This window comes from Hippopotamus amphibius, chromosome 1 (genome assembly GCF_030028045.1).
Source record: "Hippopotamus amphibius kiboko isolate mHipAmp2 chromosome 1, mHipAmp2.hap2, whole genome shotgun sequence".
Taxonomy (NCBI): Eukaryota; Metazoa; Chordata; class Mammalia; order Artiodactyla; family Hippopotamidae; genus Hippopotamus; species Hippopotamus amphibius.
Genome location: NC_080186.1, coordinates 81,240,126 through 81,262,555, shown reverse-complemented (window position 1 = coordinate 81,262,555; position 22,430 = coordinate 81,240,126). Strand labels below are relative to the sequence as shown.

The following is a 22,430-nucleotide window of genomic DNA, read 5'->3' as shown; positions in this document are numbered from 1 at the left end:
GAAAAAAGAACATCCAAGGCAATCTTGAAGAATAAAGCTAGGAAAAAATACACTGTTTTTTAATAAACCACAATAATTACTGGTGCCAATTAAAGACAAATAGGCCAGTGGAACCAAAAAAGACTCTAAGAAAAAACCTCATACATATGAACACTTAATTTATGACATGGGAAACTTTGTAAAAAGCAGGAGAAAAGCAGTCTTTTCAATAAATAGTGCTCGGTCATTTGGTTATCCATATGCAGAGGGGATTAATCTTCATCTCAACTTCACTACAAACTTATACGTGTAAGGTGAAACAATTACTCTTGCCAGCGATCACTTAGAATATGTTTTTGAATTTGAGGGAGGCAAAAATTTCATATACAAAACACAAAATACCATTGCCATAAAGAAAAAGTTGATAAATTAGACAACATGTAAACTATAAACTTCTACTTATTAAAGGATAGCATTCTGGGGACTCCCCTGGTGGTGCAATGGTTAAGAATCTGCCTGCTAATGCAGGGGACACGGGTTGGATCCCTCGGTTGGGAAGATCCCACATGCCGCGAAGCAACTAAGCCCACGAGCCACAACTACTGAGTCCACATGTCACATTACTAAAGCCCGCATGCCTAGAGCCCGTGCTCTGCAACAAGAGAAGCCACTGCAATGAGAAGCCCACTGCACCGCAATGAAGAGCAGCCCCTACTTGCTGCAATTAGAGAAAGCCCGAGAGCAGCAAAGAAGACCCAAACACAGCCAAAAACCTAACATTAATTAATTTTTTTAAAAAAAGGGATAACTTTCTGTGAAAAAGCAAGCACAGAGTGACAAAAAAATGTGAATACAAATAACCAACAACAAAATAACATGCAGAATATATTAAGATTCCTACAAATCAGTAACAAAAAAAGCCAAAATAACCCCCCAAAATATGGGTAAATTATTTCAACGGGCATTTCACAAAGACAATATCCAATGACCAGTAAGTATGTAAAGATGGTTAAATAATTACTTGTCAAGGGAAATGCACAGTGAAAACCGGAATGGCTACTATTAAGACTGACAAATACCAGTATGGGTAAGAGCGGACAATGACTGAATCGCTCTGGGAAACTGATACACATATTTATGCTAAACATACATCAATCTTATTATCCAGCAATATCAAATATAAACGTGTGTACTCATATATCAAAGGACTTGTTAAAGAATTTACACAGAAGCTTTATTCATAAAAACCAATTGAAAATGAGTTGTATAGTAGGGGGAAAAGAACCCTATGGTCTACCAAGGTCTATCTATTCATCTAAGCAGGATAAATAAACTATATTACAATCAGACGAAGTACAACATGACAATAAAAATGAAAGAACAAACTACTGCTATACATAATATAGAGGACTCTCACAGAAATTATACTGAGTGAAACAAGCCAGGCACAAAAGATTACATACTGCATGATAATATTCAGATGAAATTCAAGAAGAGGAAAAACTAAACAATGGTGATTTAAGTTGGAATACTAGTTATCTGGTGGAACAAGGGGGTAGTCACTAGAAAGACAAAAAAAAGAACTCTCCAGCGTGATGGAAATACTGTATGGCTTGAGCTTAGTAATGATTACACAGAAAAATACATGTGTAAGAATTCATCAAGCTGTTTACCTCACGTTTGTAAGCTATACAGATCTCACTATATGTATTTTATATCTCAATTTTTTAAAAAACTGGTAAATGTGACTAAGTGAAACTCATTCACTCCTGGTGGGAAATACAACTATCACAGATACTTTGGAAACCTACATGGCAGCATCTATCAAAGCTTACATACAAATATTTTATGACTCTTCACCCTTCCTTTACCCCTCTCATGCTATATAACATGGCAATTCCTCCAAATAAAGAGCCCAAGTATACATCACAACTCCTAGGGTTGGGTTGTCATGTAACCTGCTTTGGCCAATAAAATGTTAGCTGGTGTGATGTGACCAAAGGCTAGAAAAAGCCTGTGAAACTGAGTCTGCTCTCTGGCACTTATGCAATCACCATGAGAATACTCCAGGCTAGCCTGCCAGAAAAGAGACATACAAAGAACAGCTCTAACTAAAGCAAGAGACCCTCAGCCAAACTACAGACACATGGAAGGAGCACAACCACCTAACAGAGCACAACCTAGATGGGCTGACCATCAGACAACTCAGATGCATGGACTAAAAAATGCTTCTTGCTGTATGCCACTTGAATTTTGTCTTTTTGTTCTTGTAGAGCAATAACTAATACACAGATCAAGGGGATTTTTCTCTCAAAAAACAAAATCTTCCTGCTGAACTATGATTTAAGAAAACCTCCTAAATACATTTTTTTTTAATTTGTATACATTCTAACTTGTTCATATTTTTGAAATTATATAAAAGCCTTTTCTAAGTATATACAAACACCTGTGTGTGTATAGGTGTGTGTGTACATACTTTACACAATTAGGACCATAACACGTGAATAGTCTCATTTTTAAGCAGCCAGTTTTCCAAACATCATCTCTCTTTCCAGCTCATTCTCACAAACATGTTCTATTTTATGAAAACTTACTATTTTCCCACGTAAAATAACTATGTATACACATCTGTCAATTGTATTAGTATCTAGAACTTTACTCTCGAGTTTCTGAGGACCACTGCTGCTAAATCTTTGCTTGTTGTATTGTTCATTGTAACTAAGATTTATTTTAACCTGAATTCATAGGAATCTGCCTACAAATTAGGACATTATTCCTGTGGGTAAATAAAATTCATTTCATGACAATCCACTTTATAACCTTATTATAAAATTCATTACCTTTTTATGATAATTTTATATAAAGATAAAATGATTAAAGAATATATTTTAAGCTACTCTCAAGTCAAGGTCAAGTTAAGGTAAATTATTCTTAAGTTACCCTAAGCTAAGAAGCTTAGTAATATTCAGATTTTAGAATCTGTAATTCTTATTCTTAATTGGCTGACACTCAAATCGTAATGCTCCATGATCTCAATGATTTAGATTTTAGTATTTATGTAATTTAGGAATTGAATGATAAAATCATAGTATAGCTCCTACGATAGTTAATTTTATATGCCAACATGGTAGGTTACCAAGCACCAGTCTAGATGTTGCTGTGAAGGTATTTTTTGTAGGTGATTAACTTCTAAATCAGCAGACTTTTGAGTAGAGCAGATTACTCTCCATAATGTGGGTGGGCCTCATCCAGTTAGTTGAAGACCTAAAGAATAAAGACTAAGGTTTCTCAAAGAAGAATTCTCAAGACTGCAACACAGCAATCTTGAGTTTCCAGTCTGCTGCCCGGTGGAATTCAGGGTCAAGGCTGCATCACCTCTTCCCTGGATTTCTGGCCTGCCCTACACATTTCAAACTTGCCAGCCCCCACAATCATATGAGCCAATTGCTTAAAATCGATCAATCTGTGTGCGTGTGCGTGTGCGTGTGTGTGTGTGTATCTCCCTCCTATTGATCTGTTTCTCTGGAGAACCCTAATAAAGCTCCCCACTCAAGAAGAACGTAGGCAGCACCTATAGTATTCATCCAATATTGTGTTAAGAAATATTAAGATGAAAAATTAGGTAAAGATAAAATCTTTGCCCTTGAAAAGCTTGCGATATTGATAGGGAGACAAGTATACAGACACAACACAAATATATAAACATATTTAACAATATTCTCACCTTTATTACAAGAAAGACATCTTGAGACGGATAAGTGATAGAAAAAATAGCTGATCTTGCCAGGGTGGTAATGGCAGCAGGTGGTACATGTGGACGTAATAATCCTTTCATCTGCTCAGAATTGAGGTCAAAATAAAAGTTTTCTGAAATCTAAAAAACATATGCATATATTAAATTTAAAACTTGTGTATTTTATAAAAGCTCACAAAAATCATACATACTCAGTCTTAAAATAGTAGAGACATTAGACGATTATATTAATACTAACATATGGTTTACCATATATTTCACTGACTGATCTTTACAAGTCTAAAAGCAAAAAAATTTAATGCAAAAAACAGATTCTAAAGAACCATACCCCACACTTTTAATCAGAAATTTAACTTCTAATAAAGTATACAAAGAAATTATTATTGAGATGAATTACCCCAAATTGAGTCCTTAAAAAATTATATGAATAACATCTCAGAAGATTTGATTTAGCAAATACAAGTTGCTAGAATAGAATTTCACTACAGAAATCCATAATATGTTGACAGCAGAAGTCACTAAAGGCACTCCAAGTTTCTACCAAACATTAGACTTAGAATAATGAAATGCTGAATGAGAAAGCCCTCTGAAAAACTCCTAAGTGTAATAAAGATATAAAGGGAAAACTAAGCAATATTTTAGACAAGAATATTTAAAATATACATAAATGATGGTTTAGCTAGCTAGAATTTGAAAATTACATCAACAAAAATTCACTGTCATCATCATTCTAATCCTTCATCATTAGCTGCCTAAAATGTTTTTCTTATATATTTTCTATTTCTTAAACTAAAAGAAAGCTGCTTCTGCTTTATAAGTCTTAAATTTATATTTTCTTTTTTAAAAAATCCATGATTAATAATATTCTCAAAAAATCATTACTTATCTTATAAAACAACTTAAAAACAGGTTTCTGAACCTATGATTGTGACAAAAGACTATATTCAAATTATATAACCTTACCTTTTTCTTTTCCTTCACATCATATAAAGCCAAACTTGCAAAAATGGGTTCAATTTCAATCTCAAACCTTTAGGAAGGAAAAGAATGAAGTAGTTTAAAAATAAAGTACACAGTCTGAGGGAAATTCTCATTCCATAAATTCTCTCAGTACCTTGTACTTTTCTACATCTGTGCTACACAATTTAAAATTATGTATAAAACAATACTTTTCAAAAGGACACAAACACAAGTATAAAGTCTACTAGGATTTTGTTATACTAGTGCTCAAAATATTATTCCAGAAAATAAAAGTTATATAGTAAAGAAAATAAATACTCACTTGAGCGATAAACATTTTACAAGAAGTCTTTGACCAAAATGTTCTTTGGGCACCTCAGGAACACTAAGTCGTTCTATTGGTTCTTCCTACAAATTGACAAGCAACACCAAAATGAACATGCTTCCCATATTTCAACCCTCTGCAATTTATTTTTTAAGGGCTTATTAAACTCCTACTTTTAGTCTTCACAAGTGAACACAGAAAAGAATGACCTATTTATCCTCAAACAGGAATCATTAGATCGTAAGTGTGCTCAACTATATTTCACTTACAAAAAGTATAGCTACGTTTCAGTTGTTTTATTCCCTACATTAACATAATACTATATATTGATACAATTCATCCTCCCAAAACATCTATCTTAACAATCATTTGCTTCTTTATATCCAAATTATCTATACCTCATCTGGTGATGGATGCAAAGCAAAGAGTTCCTTATGACGGTTTGATTTCCTTTGGTCATCATTCTGACGGTCTATTTCTTCATTTGGAGTTCGATCAAGTAAGTTGGGAAGCAAAGCATCAGGAAGTGAATTTTTCAAGTCAAAAATACTGCAGGCCCAGCTACCCCTTGGAGTATCGTCTATTGACACTGAACGTCTTTTAAGATCATCCTGTCATGCAAAACATTAAATACATTAATCAATGAATAAAAAATAAACTATTTTAAAATAAGTTCTTATAGTCATTTAAAAATAAAAGTATTACTTGTTCGTCCTGGTAGTTGTTGCCATCTGGAGCTTCATCGGATTCAAAGACCTGTTTTGGCAAACCTTTTTGCCTTTCTTTCTGTTTATCTAATGTATTAGGATTAAATCCTGTTCCCAGTTTATGATATCTATTCAAAATAAAATAAGGAAATATCAATTTTTGAAAATTTTTCACTTTTTCATCATCATTATGTAATAAAGCCAACTGTTCTCTGCATTATTTCTGTACATAATAAGAATATATTCTGGCAGTTTTGAGTGTATTAAACATTTAACCAGAGGTTTAAGAAAACTTCCATCCAAAGTTCCTTTAATCCAACTAGACAGCAGATTATGAGTTTCCAGAAGTGACTCATATTGTCCTTCCTTCTCATGACAATCATGCAGATATAATTTTAAGTTGTACTTTCAGTTCAGAGAACTGGTCAGTAAAAGGCAAGGATGGGAAGCCAGGTTAAAGAATAAAATGAGAGAGCAGAAAATATGTATTACATTCATAACAATATAAATTTTTAAAAGGCAAAAAATACATAAAGCATTGAACCTTAAAGTTCCAAACAGCCAAAAAAAAATTTGCTATACCTCATTATGTATAAAAGATCTTAAACAACCTAAAGCTTTAGACTTTTAAAATGAAAAATAGCAATATCTACACCACTGTATACATACGTTCTTAATTAACATATATTGTTGTATAATATATATATATTAGGCTAAGAACAACTGAAACTAATGTAAACTTCTTTCCTAACAACCCAATTTCCAAGAATACCAGAGACACTGCAGTCAAAGAGCAATTACTGTGCCATACCTCATACATTCAAACTGGCGGAAATTTTAATTGGAGCATAAACAATTATAATTACCAGAGGATGATATGGTTCAGACTATCAGTCAATTTATGACACAGTAAAGAACCACATTTAATATGAATTATTCACATCATGTCTTGCTGCTAAAGGTACTGAAATAGCAGCGACATGAGGTTCATATCATAGCTTAATCACAAAATAAAAGAAAGCATTTTTCTCTAGAATAACTAAAAGATATACAATACAGTAACATGAAAGGTATTACTCAGAAGTAAACATTTTAATCTTTTATGAAATGTATAAAGTGCCTTAATTTGTGTAAAAATGCTTGTAAGTTGACAAAGTTTGAACTCAACTCTTTACACCATGTTGACTAAAGACAAATAGACAAAACTTTGCAGCCACAAACCATTACCAGAAATTTTTTGAAAGATACTAAACTGTTTATCTGGTCTTTGTACCTTTTTTCCTCAATGGAAAGTATTTTCCTTAAAAGACAAAATACACTGTTGATTTTCTATATGAAAAAGGTTTTTTTTAAATAACATTTTATTACAGAACCAATCATTGCTGAAAATTTAAAAATACAGACTTGTAAAAATAAAATCATTATATTTCTACTACTCAGAGATTATCAGTGTTGAACACCTTGTATTTAACTAATTGGATCTTTTCCTGGGCGTATTTATTTTTTTTTTTTTTTTTTTTTTGGCACACGGGCTTAGTTGCTCCACGGCATGTGGGATCTTCCTGGAGGTGGGATCTTCCTGGAGCTGGGATCGAACCCGGGACCTCTGCATTGGCAGGCGGATTCTTAACCACTGCGCCACCTAGGAAGCCCATCCTGGGCGTATTTATAATCATAAGTATATACATATATGTAAGCATACACATACTTATAGTACTTGTATTTTTTAGTAAAAATGAGATAAGGTGAAAAAAAGTGCCTTAATTTGTGAAGCTGCATATCTAAGCTACCCTAATAAACCAGAACAGTGTTGCATTCTGCCTCTTTTATGTCTTAAAAAACTGACAGTATGAAATTCAAGAGAGGTGAGAATGACATGATTCATGATCGATACTCTTTTCTAGATTATCATTCCGCTCCTCTAGTCAGTAGCTACGATAAGGCTCCAGATGCTTACCCACCCATCGCCACCATTTCGATGACTTCGTATCTTGGCGTTCTCTCCCTCACTTATTCTGTTCCAGTCACGGTGACCTCTTTGCTATTCCCACCATGCTTCCAACATGGAGCCTTTGTGTGTACTGCTCTTTCCTCTGCCTAACACACGCATCCCCCAGATACCCAGAGGGCTTACTCCTTCACTTCCTTCAGGCCTTCACTCAAATCCATCTTATCAGAAAGACCTCTTCTGGCTAGTTATATAAAACAGAATCACCTCTTCTTGGCTCTCTTAAACCCCCCTCCCATCCTACTTTTCTTCTCTACAAGACTTCCCTCCACTACAACTATTTTATATTTATCTGTGTTTGTTTATTGTCTATTGCCCTCAACCCCAAGTAGAACACAGGCTCCATGAGGGCACGGAGTTAGTTTTGTTGACTGCTGTATCATCACTGCTTAGTATAGTGCCTAGCAGATCCTAGCCTCTCCGTAAGTATCTCTTGAATGAATAAATAAATTACCTTTTATCCTTTTACCCTTCTGTGCTGAATTATGGAAGAATTTTTTGGTTTCATCTTATAACTTACTATTCCACTTTTAAGTCACATCCACTCTGCCATTAAACCCATCTGCTGAGCTTTTAAAATTTTTTCCACTGGACAAAATTTTCACTTCCAAAGATAAACTAGTTGATTTTTTATATGGTTACCATACCTTTTCACATCTCTTTGAGGATATTAGTTACACATATGGGTCTTGATTTGTGTTACTTTACTTCCTAAATTGTTAGCTCTTTTATTTGTAGTTTAATAATTCTCTTTCAAGTGCGCTGGTTTTCATCAAATATTTGGCAATTCTATGTTCTAACACTCATTTTTTAATTAGTAAGCCCATATCTGTCTGGAAAAACTGAATCTGCTTAGCCAAGCATATATCCAGTGGTTGTGGAGAAGAGGCACCTCATGCTTCCAGGCAGAGTCCGCCAGTCTTCTGGGTATGAGGGCTCCTTCTTCTTCCAAGGTATGCCTACCCTGGGCACTATACTATGAGCTCAAGCCCCCATTATTAGTGCTCTTAAAACAGGCAGATACCTCTGCTCCCACTTCTGTGCATAAAGGGTATATACAGGAGGTTTCAAAGTAGGCAAATGTCCAAAATTTACCCCAGGACCCCCTTCCAATGCCTATATTCACTGAGCCTAAAGCTCTACTGAATCTTTGGCATATGTCTTCTCCTTAGATTATTCTGTACCTGTGGTTTTCTGTTATGTTCCAATCACACCTATCTTTTATATTTCAAGGGGTACTTTAAAACTGCAACTCTACCAAAAGTACCCTTTCTGTCTTCCATTTACCACTGAAGATAATAAATAATATCTAGTATAACAGAAAAAAATATAAGCATTAGAATCTGATGCCCTTAGGTTCTAATCCTAGCTATCCTACTTTTTGGCTATGGGACCTCAAAGAAGTTACTTAACTGCTCTAAGCCTGAGCTACCTTATCTGTTGAAACCTTAAATGAGATGAGTGTAAAGTACCCAATAAAATGCCCAAGATATAGCAAATAACTGTAAATGTTAACTATTGTACCCTCTTGGCTTAAATCAAGGTCAGCAACTTCACAATTAGAATTAATTAGCAGACTCCATGATTCTAAGGTTAATATATTTTGCAACTAATCTCTTTTTATTAAGATTTCTGATTACAAGTTTCCAACGTACATGCATAGAGGTAAAGACTTTTGAGTTATCTGACAGAGGAACAGTCTTCTTCAGTAATGTCTAAAATCTGGCCATTGAAATACTTATCAAAATTGTAAGCTCATAAAAAAAGCTCTTCTTTATAAAGGGTAGCAGACTGTGCTTTTATTAGGTCACACTAAAACTAAAAAAGCATGTCAGCAGTATCCCCAAGAGTGATGCTCAGCACAGTATTAAATGCAGTGAAATAAGACAGTTGCCCATAAGGACAACACAATAAACAATGGATACATCACTGTTGCTAGTACAATTTAGCACAGATAACTTCATTTCCCAAAACTGTAAAGTCATAACAGAATTTTCCACTACTTCAGTAACTACACTTCCTTTAGAAAAATAAAATAAGGCTAAGAAGATTTGGTATTAAGACCCTTCTTCATTATGCAAATTAGCAAAGGAAAAGTACTTTTATTTCTTAATCTGACTTGATATTTCAAACACTGTCCATTAGAAACATAAATTTTGCGGTAACACAAACCATTATTTTCACAAGTACTTACTTGATTGGATGTACAGGTCAAGAACCTGTAAATATTCAGTTAGTTAATAAAGGTCAGAAACTTTTCAAACAGCTTGATCTAGAAAACTAGCTATTAAATTTAACTTAACTAATTCAATAAACTGGATTCTTTTTGAGAAATACAAATTATTCACAATATTTACCCATGACTTCCCAAAAGAATTAAACTACAAATCATTATCATATATTATTATTACTTATTAATGATCTATGATAATATAGAAATCCTATCCCCATAAACCTATAATTTTATAAGGAAAGTAAGAGAACATAATTGTAGAACTCCTAAGGAGAAAATATCTATATGGAAAGGTTCTTTTACTTTTTCAGCTATTTTTTATATGAATTTTCAGGTCTCATAATTACTGTTAATCTACCTTAATCCATTTATAGATCCTACTCAGTATTTTTAAATGTCATAATGAATATGTAACTTACTTTCTGATCACAACTGCCCAGTCTTCTGTATAACTTCTTATACAATCTCTAACATGTGGATCCATTTCACTATTTTAAAAAAGAAAATATGTAATTTAGACAGGAAAGCACTGATGTTCATCAATTCTACTACTGCCTTCTTGTTCATATAATAGGAAACAACATTACCACAAGAAAAAGAATCTAAATAAAATAATGGAAGGTAGCCTTTTTACAGTTACACTAAAACCAGAAATAGGCAAATGCCTCCTTACCTTTCTTCTGGTACAGCTGAAACAAGGGTTCTACAGTCTCTAGGACTATAAACCACTTCAATATCATCTGGAGGGAATTCAATCAAATCCCTTAAAGGCCCAGAATCCACAGCTAAAGGATGAGTAATGAGGTAATCTTCCAAATCCACTGGATCCACTGCTTCAGTAAGGGGCACCTTAAACAGGGGTGGAAAGGAAGAGGTAGATACAAAAATTTTAAAACTTTAAATAGAAGAGATTTATTATTTTAAAAAATTTCTTTTCCCCCCAGTTATTTCTAAAATGTCAACAGATATTCAGCCAGATGCACTAAAGAAGCCACAAGTGTTGGCCGCCTTATATTCCTCTATGCTTGAGTCATACTCTCTTTGATCTTCTTGCTTAGATTTTGCCCATAACTCCCACACAAAAAAGTAAGATAATTAACAGCTTTATAAAACTTTACAGTGACAAAATGCTCGACGGAGGGATTCTTTTTTATAATTTGGAATTTTCCTTGCTAAGTTTCTTAATGGTGCTTTTACTTTATTTGTTGTTACTGTTGACTATCCCAATAAAAACATATAACCATACTGTGGTAGGCTGAAAAATGGCCCTCCAAAAGATCTCCACATCCCAATCCATGGACCTTATACGTCAAAATAAATAAATAAAATATAAAATAAAAGAGTGTCTGAAGACATCATTAAGGATCTTAAAATAGGGACATTATCCTAGATTATCTGAGTGGGTCCTAAATGCAATCACATATATCCTTAAACGAAGATAGAGAGAGATATGGGCCACACCGAAGAAGAAAGTCATATGAAGACACTAAAAAAAGAGATTTGAAGACTCTGGCCTTAAAGATAGAAGTGATGTGGCCACAAGCAGCCACCAGAATCTGGAAAAGGCAAGAAAGTGATACTGAAGGGAGCCTCTGAAGAAAGTGCGCCCTTGCCAAAACCTTGATTTCTGCCCAATGATACTGATTCCAGACTTCTGGACTCCAGCACTGTGAGAGAATACATTTCTATTGTTTTAAGCCACCCAGTTTGTGGTCATTTGTTACAGCACCCAAGGAAACTAATACACAGACCCTATTAAAAGTATTATTAGCGATAATAGAATATGTGTGGCATTCCTTAGACAAGCTGAAATTACAGTTTTTGATAGATACTCTGTTTCTTGTGTAACTCAAGAAAGAAAAACTATTCAAGCAAAACTATAAAGGATTATACAACAAATGTGCAACTGTGGACCAATGAAAATATTATGTTATTTTTTGAGATGTTGAACTGGGTAAAAATACTGAGATCTGCCTACTGTGCAAGATTACATTATTACAAACAAGGTGCTTTAATCTATATTCCTTTGGACTGAACAACTAGGTAGAGCAACAACATTTTAAAGATATTAAGTAACATAATGAATGACTATCACATCATAAACACTCAAAAGATAGTATCTATTATCATTATGGTGTTTTCTCATTTAAACCTCTCCCAAACCCTCTAAGTTAGAGATAATTACTATTTCAATTCTACAAATAAAGGCAGTTGGGCTCAATGAAGTTAACTTCTGAAAATAAAATGGCCACAGAATGATAGAGCAAAATTTCAAACTGGGTCTTCAAGGTCTAAACTTCATGGTTTTCTCTTATAAGCATTCTATTTTGCCTATTCTACCAAGTACATAATATACTATCACGACATTCTTAATGGAAACAAAAAAGTAATTCACCAGGGAAAGGGAAATCTTTTTCAATTATTGTTGCTAGAAAATTGGTTACCTATGTGGGGCAAAAAACGAACTTCAATCCTTACATCACAACATGTACAAAATTAAACTGAGATGGATCATAGATATAAACATAACTGCTAAAACTATAAAGCTGCTAGAAGGAAATATATGAGAATATCTTCAAAATTTAGAAGTAGGCAAAGGTTTCTCAGACATGACATAGAAAGGGATAATCATAAAAGAAAATGTGATACATTAAAAGACAGTTAAGAAAATGAATAGGCAAGCCACACTAAAAGATATTTAATATGGGACTGGCATCTAGAATATATAAAGAAGTCCCACATCTCATAAAAGCAAACCACTTTCTCAAATAAATGGAAGGGGGCGGGGGGATGGAGTTGGTAACACATTCAGAAAGGAAGATATAAGAATGGTCAGTCAAAGGATTAATCTCCAAAATATACAAGCAGCTCATGCAGCTCAATATCAAAAAAACAAACAACCCAATCCAAAAATGGGCAGAAGACCTAAATATACATTTCTCCAAAGAAGACATATAGGTGGCCAACAAACATATGAAAAGATGCTCAACATCACTAATCATTAGAGAAATGCAAATCAAAACCACCATGAGGTATCACCTCACACGGGTCAGAATGGCCATCATCAAAAAATCTAGAAACAATAAATGCTGGAGAGGGTGTGGAGAAAAGGGAACCCTCCTGCACTGCTGATGGGAATGTATATTGATACAGCCACTATGGATAACAGTAGGAAGGTTCCTTAAAAAACCAAAAATAGAACTATCATATGACCCAGCAATCCCACTCCTGGGCATATACCCTGAGACAACCATAATTCAAAAAGATACATGTACCACTATTTACAACAGCCAGGACAAGGAAGCAACCTAAATGCCCACCAACAGATGAATGGATAAAGAAGATATGGCATATATATACAATGGAATATTAGCCATAAAAAGGAACAAAATTGAGTTACTTGTAGTGAGATGGATGGACCTAGAGTCTGTCATACAGAGTGAAGTAAGTCAGAAAGAGAAAAACAAATACCGTATGCTAATGCATATGTATGGAATCTAAAAAAATGGTACTGATGAACCTAGTGGCAGGGCAAGAATAAAGACGCAGAGGTAGAGAACAGGCTTGAGGACACAGGGCAGGACGGAGAAGCTGAGATGAAGTGAGACAGTAATACTGACATATATACACTACCAAAGGTAAAATGGATGGCTAGTGGGAAGCTGCTGCATAGCAGTGAGATCAACTCGATGCTAGGTGATGATCTTGGCAGAGAGGATAGGGAGGGTGGGAGGGAAACTCAAGAGGGAGGGGATATGGGGATATATGTATAAATACAGCTGATTCACTTTGTTGTACAGCAGAAACTGGCACAACATTATACTCCAATAAAGATCTCTAGGAAAAAAAAATACAAATGATTCTAACATAGAAACTGTGTTATACATGTACTTCAATAGGTCCTGAGGGAACTACTGTATTGGAACTAAGTACAACTACTTATTTTCTTTAATGTTACTACTGTATGTTTTAAAGGACAGCCTCTCAGATATCTGGAAAACTGAATGGATTCTCCAGGATGAATCAACCTTTGACAGTTCTGGAAAGCTGATGTTAACCATAGTATGTTTTATTTAGCAGTTGTTTCATATGTGCAAATGTTGTGTTCTCAACTAGACTGAAGCTTCTTGAGGGGGAGGCCAAGTCACATACTTCCTTCCCTCTCACACAACCACCTTCATCTGTATCATGAGATTAATGCACCACCTTCACATGAGTGTAGTTTAGGTAAAGGCCCTAAGTGTCTAAACAGAGCCTGGCACATAGCTGGTGCTCAACTAATGTCGGTCAAAAGAATGATGTTAGTGTTTTGTGCAGTTCAAGAAACACTTGAATTACTATTGATTTTAGGGATCTATATATGTATAACTGAATCGCTCTGCTGTACAGCAGAAATTAATACCACAGAGTAAATCAACTATACTTCAATAAAATATTAAAAAAAAAAAAAAAAAAGAATGGTCAGTTAGTACATGGAAAAGTGTTCAACATCAAAAGTCACAAGTAAGGGCTTCCTAGGAGGCACAGTGGTTAAGAATCCGCCTGCCAACGCAGTGGACACGGGTTTGAGCCCAGCTCTGGGAAGATCCCACATGCTGCAGAGCCACTAAGCCCATGTGCCACAACTATTGAGCCTGCGCTTTAGAGCCCATGAGCCACAACTATGGAGCCCGTGTGCCACACAACTGAAGCCCACACACCTAGAGCCCGTGCTCTGCAACAGGAGAAGCCACCGCAATGAGAAGCCCATGCACCACAACAAAGAGTAGCCCCCGCTCGCCGCAACTAGAGAAAGCCCTCTCCCAGCAATGAAGACCCAACACAGCCCATAAATAAATAAATTTATAAAAAAAAAAAAAGTCACAAGTAAGTATTACTTCTACTTCTAGGAAGATGGAGTAGATATACTTTTCTCTGTTCTTCCCACTAATTAAAACTACAAACGCTAGAGATTATATGTAAAATCAACACAAGATGGTTCTGAAAGATGGTGAGAGACAGGCAGACCAACAGGTACCTTGGGACCCAAGGAACAGCACAGCAGTGAGTTATCTAAATTTTTTTTTTACCTTACATACTCCAGACCTGATGCTAGAAAAGCCCACAACCCAGAAACACCAAGGAGCACAGGAAAACAAAAAATGCAACAAAAGGCTGTTCTCCCCAGCCAAAGGACCAAGAGAGCAACAGCCTAGCAAAACAGAAAACTGTTAGAGAATAACCAGTTTACTCCAGCCAAACAACACATGAAAAACTAGTCCCACCCATATCCACACCAGCAAAGGCCAAATGGGGAGCTTCACCCTCACCAAGCCATCCCAACACTCCCCATCAGCATGATGTCTGAGAAGTCAGAATGTGGAGCTGAGATTTTCATATCTACTGGAAGGTAATGAATCCCCTACCCCCAGTGTCAGTGGAGACAGACCACACAGGGAATCTGGACACCCATTCCTATGCAGCAATAACAAGGAACTCCTTTTCCTTACTGCTAGGGCAGTTTCAGGTGAGGTCTATATAATTTAATACCTATAGGGTAAAGAGACATAAAGGTACATAAGATTTCCACACTTCACTCAAACTGGTAAAATGTCAACACCAGTAGTGTGACGTTACGTACATATAATACCTTAAGCAACTGCTAAAAAGGCTATACAAAGGTATGCACTCAACAACACTATAGATAAATCAAAATGGAATTCTAAAAAATGTTCAAGTAACCCACAGGAAGACAGAAAAAGGAAACTAGAGAAACAAAAAGCAGAGAGAACAAACAAAAAATAAAATGGCAGATTAAAGCTCTAGTTTAATGATAGTAACATTAAATTAAATGGCCTACATACACCAATAAAAAGATGAGATTGGCAGAATTTAAAAACACAAGGTACCTGTATGGTATACTAAAAACTCACTTCAAATAATATAAGGAGGCTGAAAATAGAAGGATGGAAAAAGATATACCATATGTAAATTAATCAAAAGAAAGCAAAAGTGGCTATATTAATATCAGATAAAGTACTTTGACTTCAGCGCAAAGAAAAGTACTGGATAAAGAGGAGCATTACCTAATGATAACAGCTATGATACATAGCAATCTTAAATGCACATGTACTAAACAACAGAGCTATAAATTATGTGAAGCAAAAACTGATAGAATTCAAAGAAAAAATAAGACATATCTGCAGTTATAGCTGGAGACTTCAAGACATCTCTCTCAACAACTGAAAGAAAACCAGACAGAAAATCAACAAGGATCTGGTAAAATTCAACAGCACCATCAACCAACAGGATCTAATCACATTCACAAAACAGTCCACCCAATGACAACAGAACAAACACTTTTTTCAAAGGCCCAAAAAGTAAATACCAGGATAGACCATATCCTGAACCCTAAAAAAACCTCAACAAATTTTAAAAAACTGTGTGTTCATACAGTGTGTTCTCTGACCATAATGTAATCAAACTAGAAATTAGCAACAGAAAGATAACAGGAAAACCTCCAAACACTTGGAAACTAAACAACACAGTCCAAATAATCCATGAGTCACAGCAGTCTGAAAAATGAAATCTAAAAATTACATTGAACTAACTGAAAATACAACATAAAATTAGTAGGATGAGGAAAATGCAAATCAAAAACACAAGATACTAACAACAACAACAACAAAAAATGTAAGATACTACTTCACACCCATTATAAGGGCTATTACCAAAAAATGGAAAATAACAAGTGTAGGAGAGATACTGAGAAATTGGAAGTGTTGTGCACTGCTGATGGGAATGTGAAGTGGTACAGCTGCTATGGAAAACAATTTGGTGGTTCTGAAAAAAAAATACCAAAACACAAAGAATTGCTACAAGATCCACCAACTCCACCTCTAGTACATATTCCAAAAAATTGAAAACAGAGACTCAAACAGATACTTGTTCACTCATGTTCATAGCAGCATCATTACCAATAACCAAAAGGTGGAAACAATCCAATGTCCATCAACAAATGAATGGATAAACAAAATGTGGTACACATATACAATGGCATATTATTCAATGTTAAAAAGAAATGAAATTCTAACACATGGTTCTAACACAAGGATGAACCTTGAAGACATGCTGAGTAAAATAAGCCAAACAAAAAGACAAATATTGTATGATTTCACTTATATGAGCTACATATAAAAGACAAATTCATAGAGACAGGAAAGAGAATAGAGGTTACTGGAGATTGGGAGGAGGGAGGGAATGGAATTATTGTTTAATGGGTACAGGGTTTCAGTTTGGGTGAATTAAAAAATTCTGGAAATGGATAGTGGTGATGGCTTGTGAATGTACTTAATGCCACTTAATTGTACACTTAGAGATGGCTAAACTGATAAAGTTTGTTAGCTACATTTTACCACAATATAAATACATACATACATAAATTTCAGTGAACATTTTTTTTAAACTTTATAAGTCAATGCTTCTCCACCTAAGAATTATTTCTGAGGCAGTATACCTTTCAGGATTCAAAGTGTCACAAATGAATATTCCATGAAAATAATGACAAAAGCTGGGAGTCCTTATTTATTTCTAGTTCAAAATTAACCTTTCCTCAAAGAATGACCAACCATATCAAGAGTAAGGGTTAGGGTAGGGAAGAAAGCTATGACATTCTCTTATAAACACTAAATCACAGAGATCACAAATGATCTTGTTTCCCAAACTCACATAGAAAGTCACTGATTTTCTATGTGTAATATTAGCTAGACTTGGAGCAAGGAAATAAAATTATTTTTGCTACAACTGTCTACACTCTTTGACTCTCATCAGAGACAAGTGCCTGAGCTAATTTTCAGACATAGTGATAAGCTTCTTACAACTATAAATTATTTTGCAAGACTCCAAAGTAAGATCCTGTATTTACAGATCTAAGGGAAGAGATTGCAACTGAGAGTGACTGGGCAGTAAGGAGTGTTAAAAGGTGACAACAAGAAGCAATAGTGAAGCACTACAGAATCCCTTACAGGCAATGTGAGACTTCAATGGAAGTAAGACTTCAATGTCTTACTTCAACAAGGATTGCACTGGAATTCTGACTATCATTTAGTATTAAGATCTCTTTCAGTCTTTTCTGATGTGCCATCAAAATTCTGATATTTGATTAGTGATTGTTTTGGGCTGGAGGGAAGGAGGATAAAAGGGAGATAGCTAAAGAATTTCATTTTGAGGTAATGAAAATGCTCTAAATTGACTGTTGTGATGGTTGCACATAACTGTGAATATATTAAATCCACTGAATTCTAAATTAAATGGGTGAATTGTATGGTTATATGAAATAAATCTCAATAAACCTGTTAAAAAAAAAAAAGTTGAACCAGAATCTAATCATATATAGGAAATACAGAAGATAAGAGAAACAAGTCTACAAGGAAGAAATTTCAAAAAAGTTGAACCAGAATCTAATCAGTTACAGGAAATACAGGAGATAGAGAAACAAGTCTACAAGGAAGTTATCATAAAATCCAAAAGGCAGGAAATTCTATAAGACAACTAATCCAATTTCCTCAACAAGTCAATAGCATAAAAACAAACAAACTTAAAAGCTGGGGGAGGAAGTAGTATTCCATTGCATATATACACCACATCTTCTCTATCCATTCATCTGTTGATGGACATTTAGGTTGCTTTCATATCTTGGCTACTGTAAATAATGCTGCTATGACCACTGGGATGCATGTATCTTCTCGAATTAGTGTTTTTGTTTTCTTCAGATAAATACCCAGAAGGGGAATTGCTGGGTCATATGGTAGTTCTATTTTTAGTTTTTTGAGGAAACTCCATACTGTTTTCCAAGGTGATTGCACCACTTTACATCCCCACCAACAGTGCACAAAGGTTCCCTTTCCTCCACATCCTCACCAGCATTTGTTATCGCTTGTCTTCTTGATGATAAACATACTAACAGAACTGAGGGGATATCTCATGGTGGTTTTAATTTCCAGTTCTCTGATGATTAGTGATGTTGAGCACCTTTTCATGTACCTGTTGGCCATTTGGATAACTTCTTTGGAAAAATGTCTATTTAGTTCTTCTGCCCATTTTTAATCAGATTGCTCGCCTTCTTGTTGAGTTATATGAGTTCTTTATATATTTCAGATATTAACTCCTTATCTGATACATGATTTGCAAAATTTTTCTCCAGGGATGCCTTTTCATTTTGTTAATTGTTTCATTAGCTTTTAAATTTGATGTAGCCCCAATCTGTTGATTTTTGCTTTTGGTTTTGTGCTTTCAGTGTCAAATCCAAAAAAATCATTTCTAAGACCAACATCAAGGAGCTTCTTCTCTACATTTTCTCCTAGGAGTTTCATAGTATCAGGTCTTATGTTTAAGACTTTGATCCATTTCAAGTTAATTTTTGCGAGTGGTGTAAAATAGGGGATCAATTTCATTGCTCTGCATGTGTTTATCTAGTTTTCCCAACACTACTTTTGTTGAAGAGACTATCATCTCCCTATTGAATGCTCTTGGCACCCTTGTAGAATATTAGACGACCATATGAGCAACAACATGGATGGATCTGGAGGATATTATGCTTAGTGAAGTAAGTCAGACAGAGAAAGACAAATATTTTATATCACTTATAAGTGGAATTTATAAAATAAAACTAGAGAATATAACAAAAAAAAAAAAGTCACAGACACAACAAACTAGTGGTTACCAGTTGGGGAGGAGGGGGCAAGATAATGGTAGGATATTAAAAGGTACAAATTACTATTATAAAATAAATAAGCTACAAGAATATATTGTACAGCAAAGGGCATATAGTCAATATTTTATATTAGCTATGAATAGAGTACAACCTTTAAAAATAGTGAAACACTGTGTTGTACACCTGAAACTTATTTAATATTGTAAATCAGCAATACCTCAGTTTAAAAAAAAAAGGGGGAGGGAGAAACTGCCTTTTTTTTTTAATGCAAGTGATCTAAGACCAAATTCCATTTGTGAATTTTGTTTGATCTTTATTTGAATAAACCAACTATAAAAAGATATGTATGACATAATCAAGAAAATTTAACATGCACTGGATATTAGATGATACCAAAGAAGTACAGACTGTTAATTCTGTTAAGTGTGATAACAGCATTGTGGTTAAATGCAAAACGTCAATGTTTATACTAGTCTTCTACTTTTGTGTATGTTTGAAGATTCCCATAAAGTAAACTTTTTTTAGAGAGAATACAAGAAGAGAAATTTAAGTCAGCAAGCTCTGACAACCCTTTGAAAGAATTTTGTTGCAAAGAAGAGCAAAGAAACATTGGAGATTGGATACTGATGGAAAAGTAGGGCAAAAAAAGAAGAATTTTTTTAAATGGAAGAAATAACAGCATGTTTGCATGTTTGTATACTGATGGGAATAATCCAGTAAATAGAGAGAAAAAGGGATGATAGAAAAGAGAAGGGAGAGTTACTGAAGTACCATATTTGAGTAACAGAGAAGTTGGGATCTAGTTCACTAGCAGTTCATCTAAAATAACTGGTGAATAGACAGACAATATGGGTACAAATGATAAAAGGTGAACACACATGGTGGTAGGAATATGTGGAAGTCCCTTCTGACTGCTTCAATTTTCTCAGTGGAAACAGGAAGCCAAGTCATCCTAAGAGTGCAATTGGGGAAGAACAATTAGGGTGTTAAGGAAAGAGTAGGAGGCATGAAATGAGTCAACTAAAACAGTGGGAGAATGAACAAACTAGAAAAATAAAATGCTTGCCTAGCAATGTTAAAGCCTTCATGAGTTAGTGGTCATAAATTTAAAGTGAGACCAGTCAATGGGATCTGTGGGGTTCTCTCCAGCCATACTCAGCTGCACAAGTGCAAGTATGAAGTAAGCAAAAGGTTGGATTTAAACAGCACTGAGGTACTGCCAATGACATGAGAAGAAGTTAAGGCAGTCAAGGGTATATGCAAAAGGATAATTATAATGATCAACAAATAATTCAAATTTGGTAAGGAGAGAAAAGAGGACATCAAGGGGTGAGAGACAGAAAAAAGTTAGCAGGATGACAGATTCTAGGTCCCGGTGGAGTTGAAGGACAATTGAAGCCAGAGCACCAGAACAAAAGAGCAAGAAAGATAAGAAGTGGTAGTCAGAGAATAGGAAGCATAAAACTGAGATTACAGAAGGCTTACAGCTATTCATAATGACTAAATCCAGGGATGACTATGGAAGTGAATAGTTAAGGTGTAACACAGAATGCAGGAAATCAGTTGAAAAGAGTTCAAGACACTAAGAGGGTATTGGAAGGATTATCTCCATGTACATTGAAACCATCCAGAAATCTATATACTCTAAAACTTCTCCAATCAGTATGTTACTGTTGTTAAAAGTAAACTCCATGTTTTAAAATCTTAATAACACAAACATTATAAACATCAGTACAAGTCAATCAAACTATTATGCTCTGGCACACTATGTTCAATAATTAGTAACATTTCATAGCTAAATAGAAAGTGTTACTACAACTTCATCTAAGTCATTCTTAATTTTGTTTTCAGTTTTTGACAAATGGAGTATGTTTTTAATTCATATTCCTACTATAACTAATAAGTATCAGTTTTTTATAAAAATTGATTATCCTCATGCCAGCCTCTTGAAAAACAAAACATATGTTTATATCTGACACAGCACCTGGCATAAAGCAATAATTCAATAACTATATATTCTTTTCTATTAAAGGAGATAGATAATAGCATGAATCTACATAATTATTTAACATTTACTTTAGAACCTATTATTTCTAGAATAGATTCCTGAATTTTCATGTATGAGCCACCTTGGGTCTGGGAAGTTCTAATTGTAAAATCCCAGAGTTGATTAAATTCTGAATGTAAAGTTTTGGAGTTGACAAGGAAATCAACACTTCCCTAACATCTTCCCAATACCCCCGGAAGCAAATTTCAGAAAAGAGTGAGGTAGCAACAAATAAGGTTGTTAATGAGACTAGTGATGGAACTAGCCAATCTACTGGCTCTTATCTTTCTGCTATTTTTTCATGGCCTAGTCAGAATACAACAGCAACATATCATATTTTAAATATGCTACTTACTGTGGTATGATGGGATATATTGCCAACAATGTTGAGGTTTTTGAGCAGCTGGGGAGAACCACTGTATTGTCCAGAGATCTGCTTCCTAACTTCAGCAGCCACAGTTCTACAACAAAAAAGCAAACACAGTTTTTAAAAAGAAAACAACCTAATATAAAATGGGAGAAAGTTAAGTATATTAAAAATTCATTTAAAGAACAACAAAACGCAGCATATCAATAAGGCTATAAATTCATTAGATATTTTGGTAAATAATTACAGTAGAACATCTTTATAATACTGATATAGGGTACAAGACTGACAGCCAACTTGCATTAAGGCTTTTTTTGTATATGGCATTTCAGGGAACATACTTTGGCTTATGATAGAGC

At 34.7% G+C, this 22,430-nt stretch overlaps 1 protein-coding gene across 5 annotated transcripts in view; it reads right to left on the bottom strand.

Annotated features, from left to right (window-relative positions):
* The window catches only part of DOCK7 (dedicator of cytokinesis 7), a 208,065-nt gene that overhangs the window by 165,114 nt on the left and 20,521 nt on the right, over positions 1-22,430 (bottom strand). For 4 of the 5 annotated variants that reach the window (XR_009050226.1, XR_009050227.1, XM_057717585.1 and 1 more), the window contains exons 2-9: positions 22,060-22,165; positions 10,640-10,815; positions 10,386-10,454; positions 5,724-5,853; positions 5,417-5,629; positions 5,016-5,101; positions 4,697-4,763; positions 3,704-3,853 (exon numbers count right to left, since the gene is read on the bottom strand). Coding sequence is in view for 2 of the 5 variants with exons in the window: in XM_057717585.1 (XP_057573568.1) it covers positions 3,704-3,853; positions 4,697-4,763; positions 5,016-5,101; positions 5,417-5,629; positions 5,724-5,853; positions 10,386-10,454; positions 10,640-10,815; positions 22,060-22,165 (997 nt within the window). In the remaining 3 variants the exon portion in view is untranslated. Of the gene's footprint in view, positions 1-3,703; positions 3,854-4,696; positions 4,764-5,015; positions 5,102-5,416; positions 5,630-5,723; positions 5,854-10,385; positions 10,455-10,639; positions 10,816-20,535; positions 20,604-22,059; positions 22,166-22,430 lie in introns of those variants that run through there. The other variant, XR_009050228.1, reaches the window with a different exon arrangement.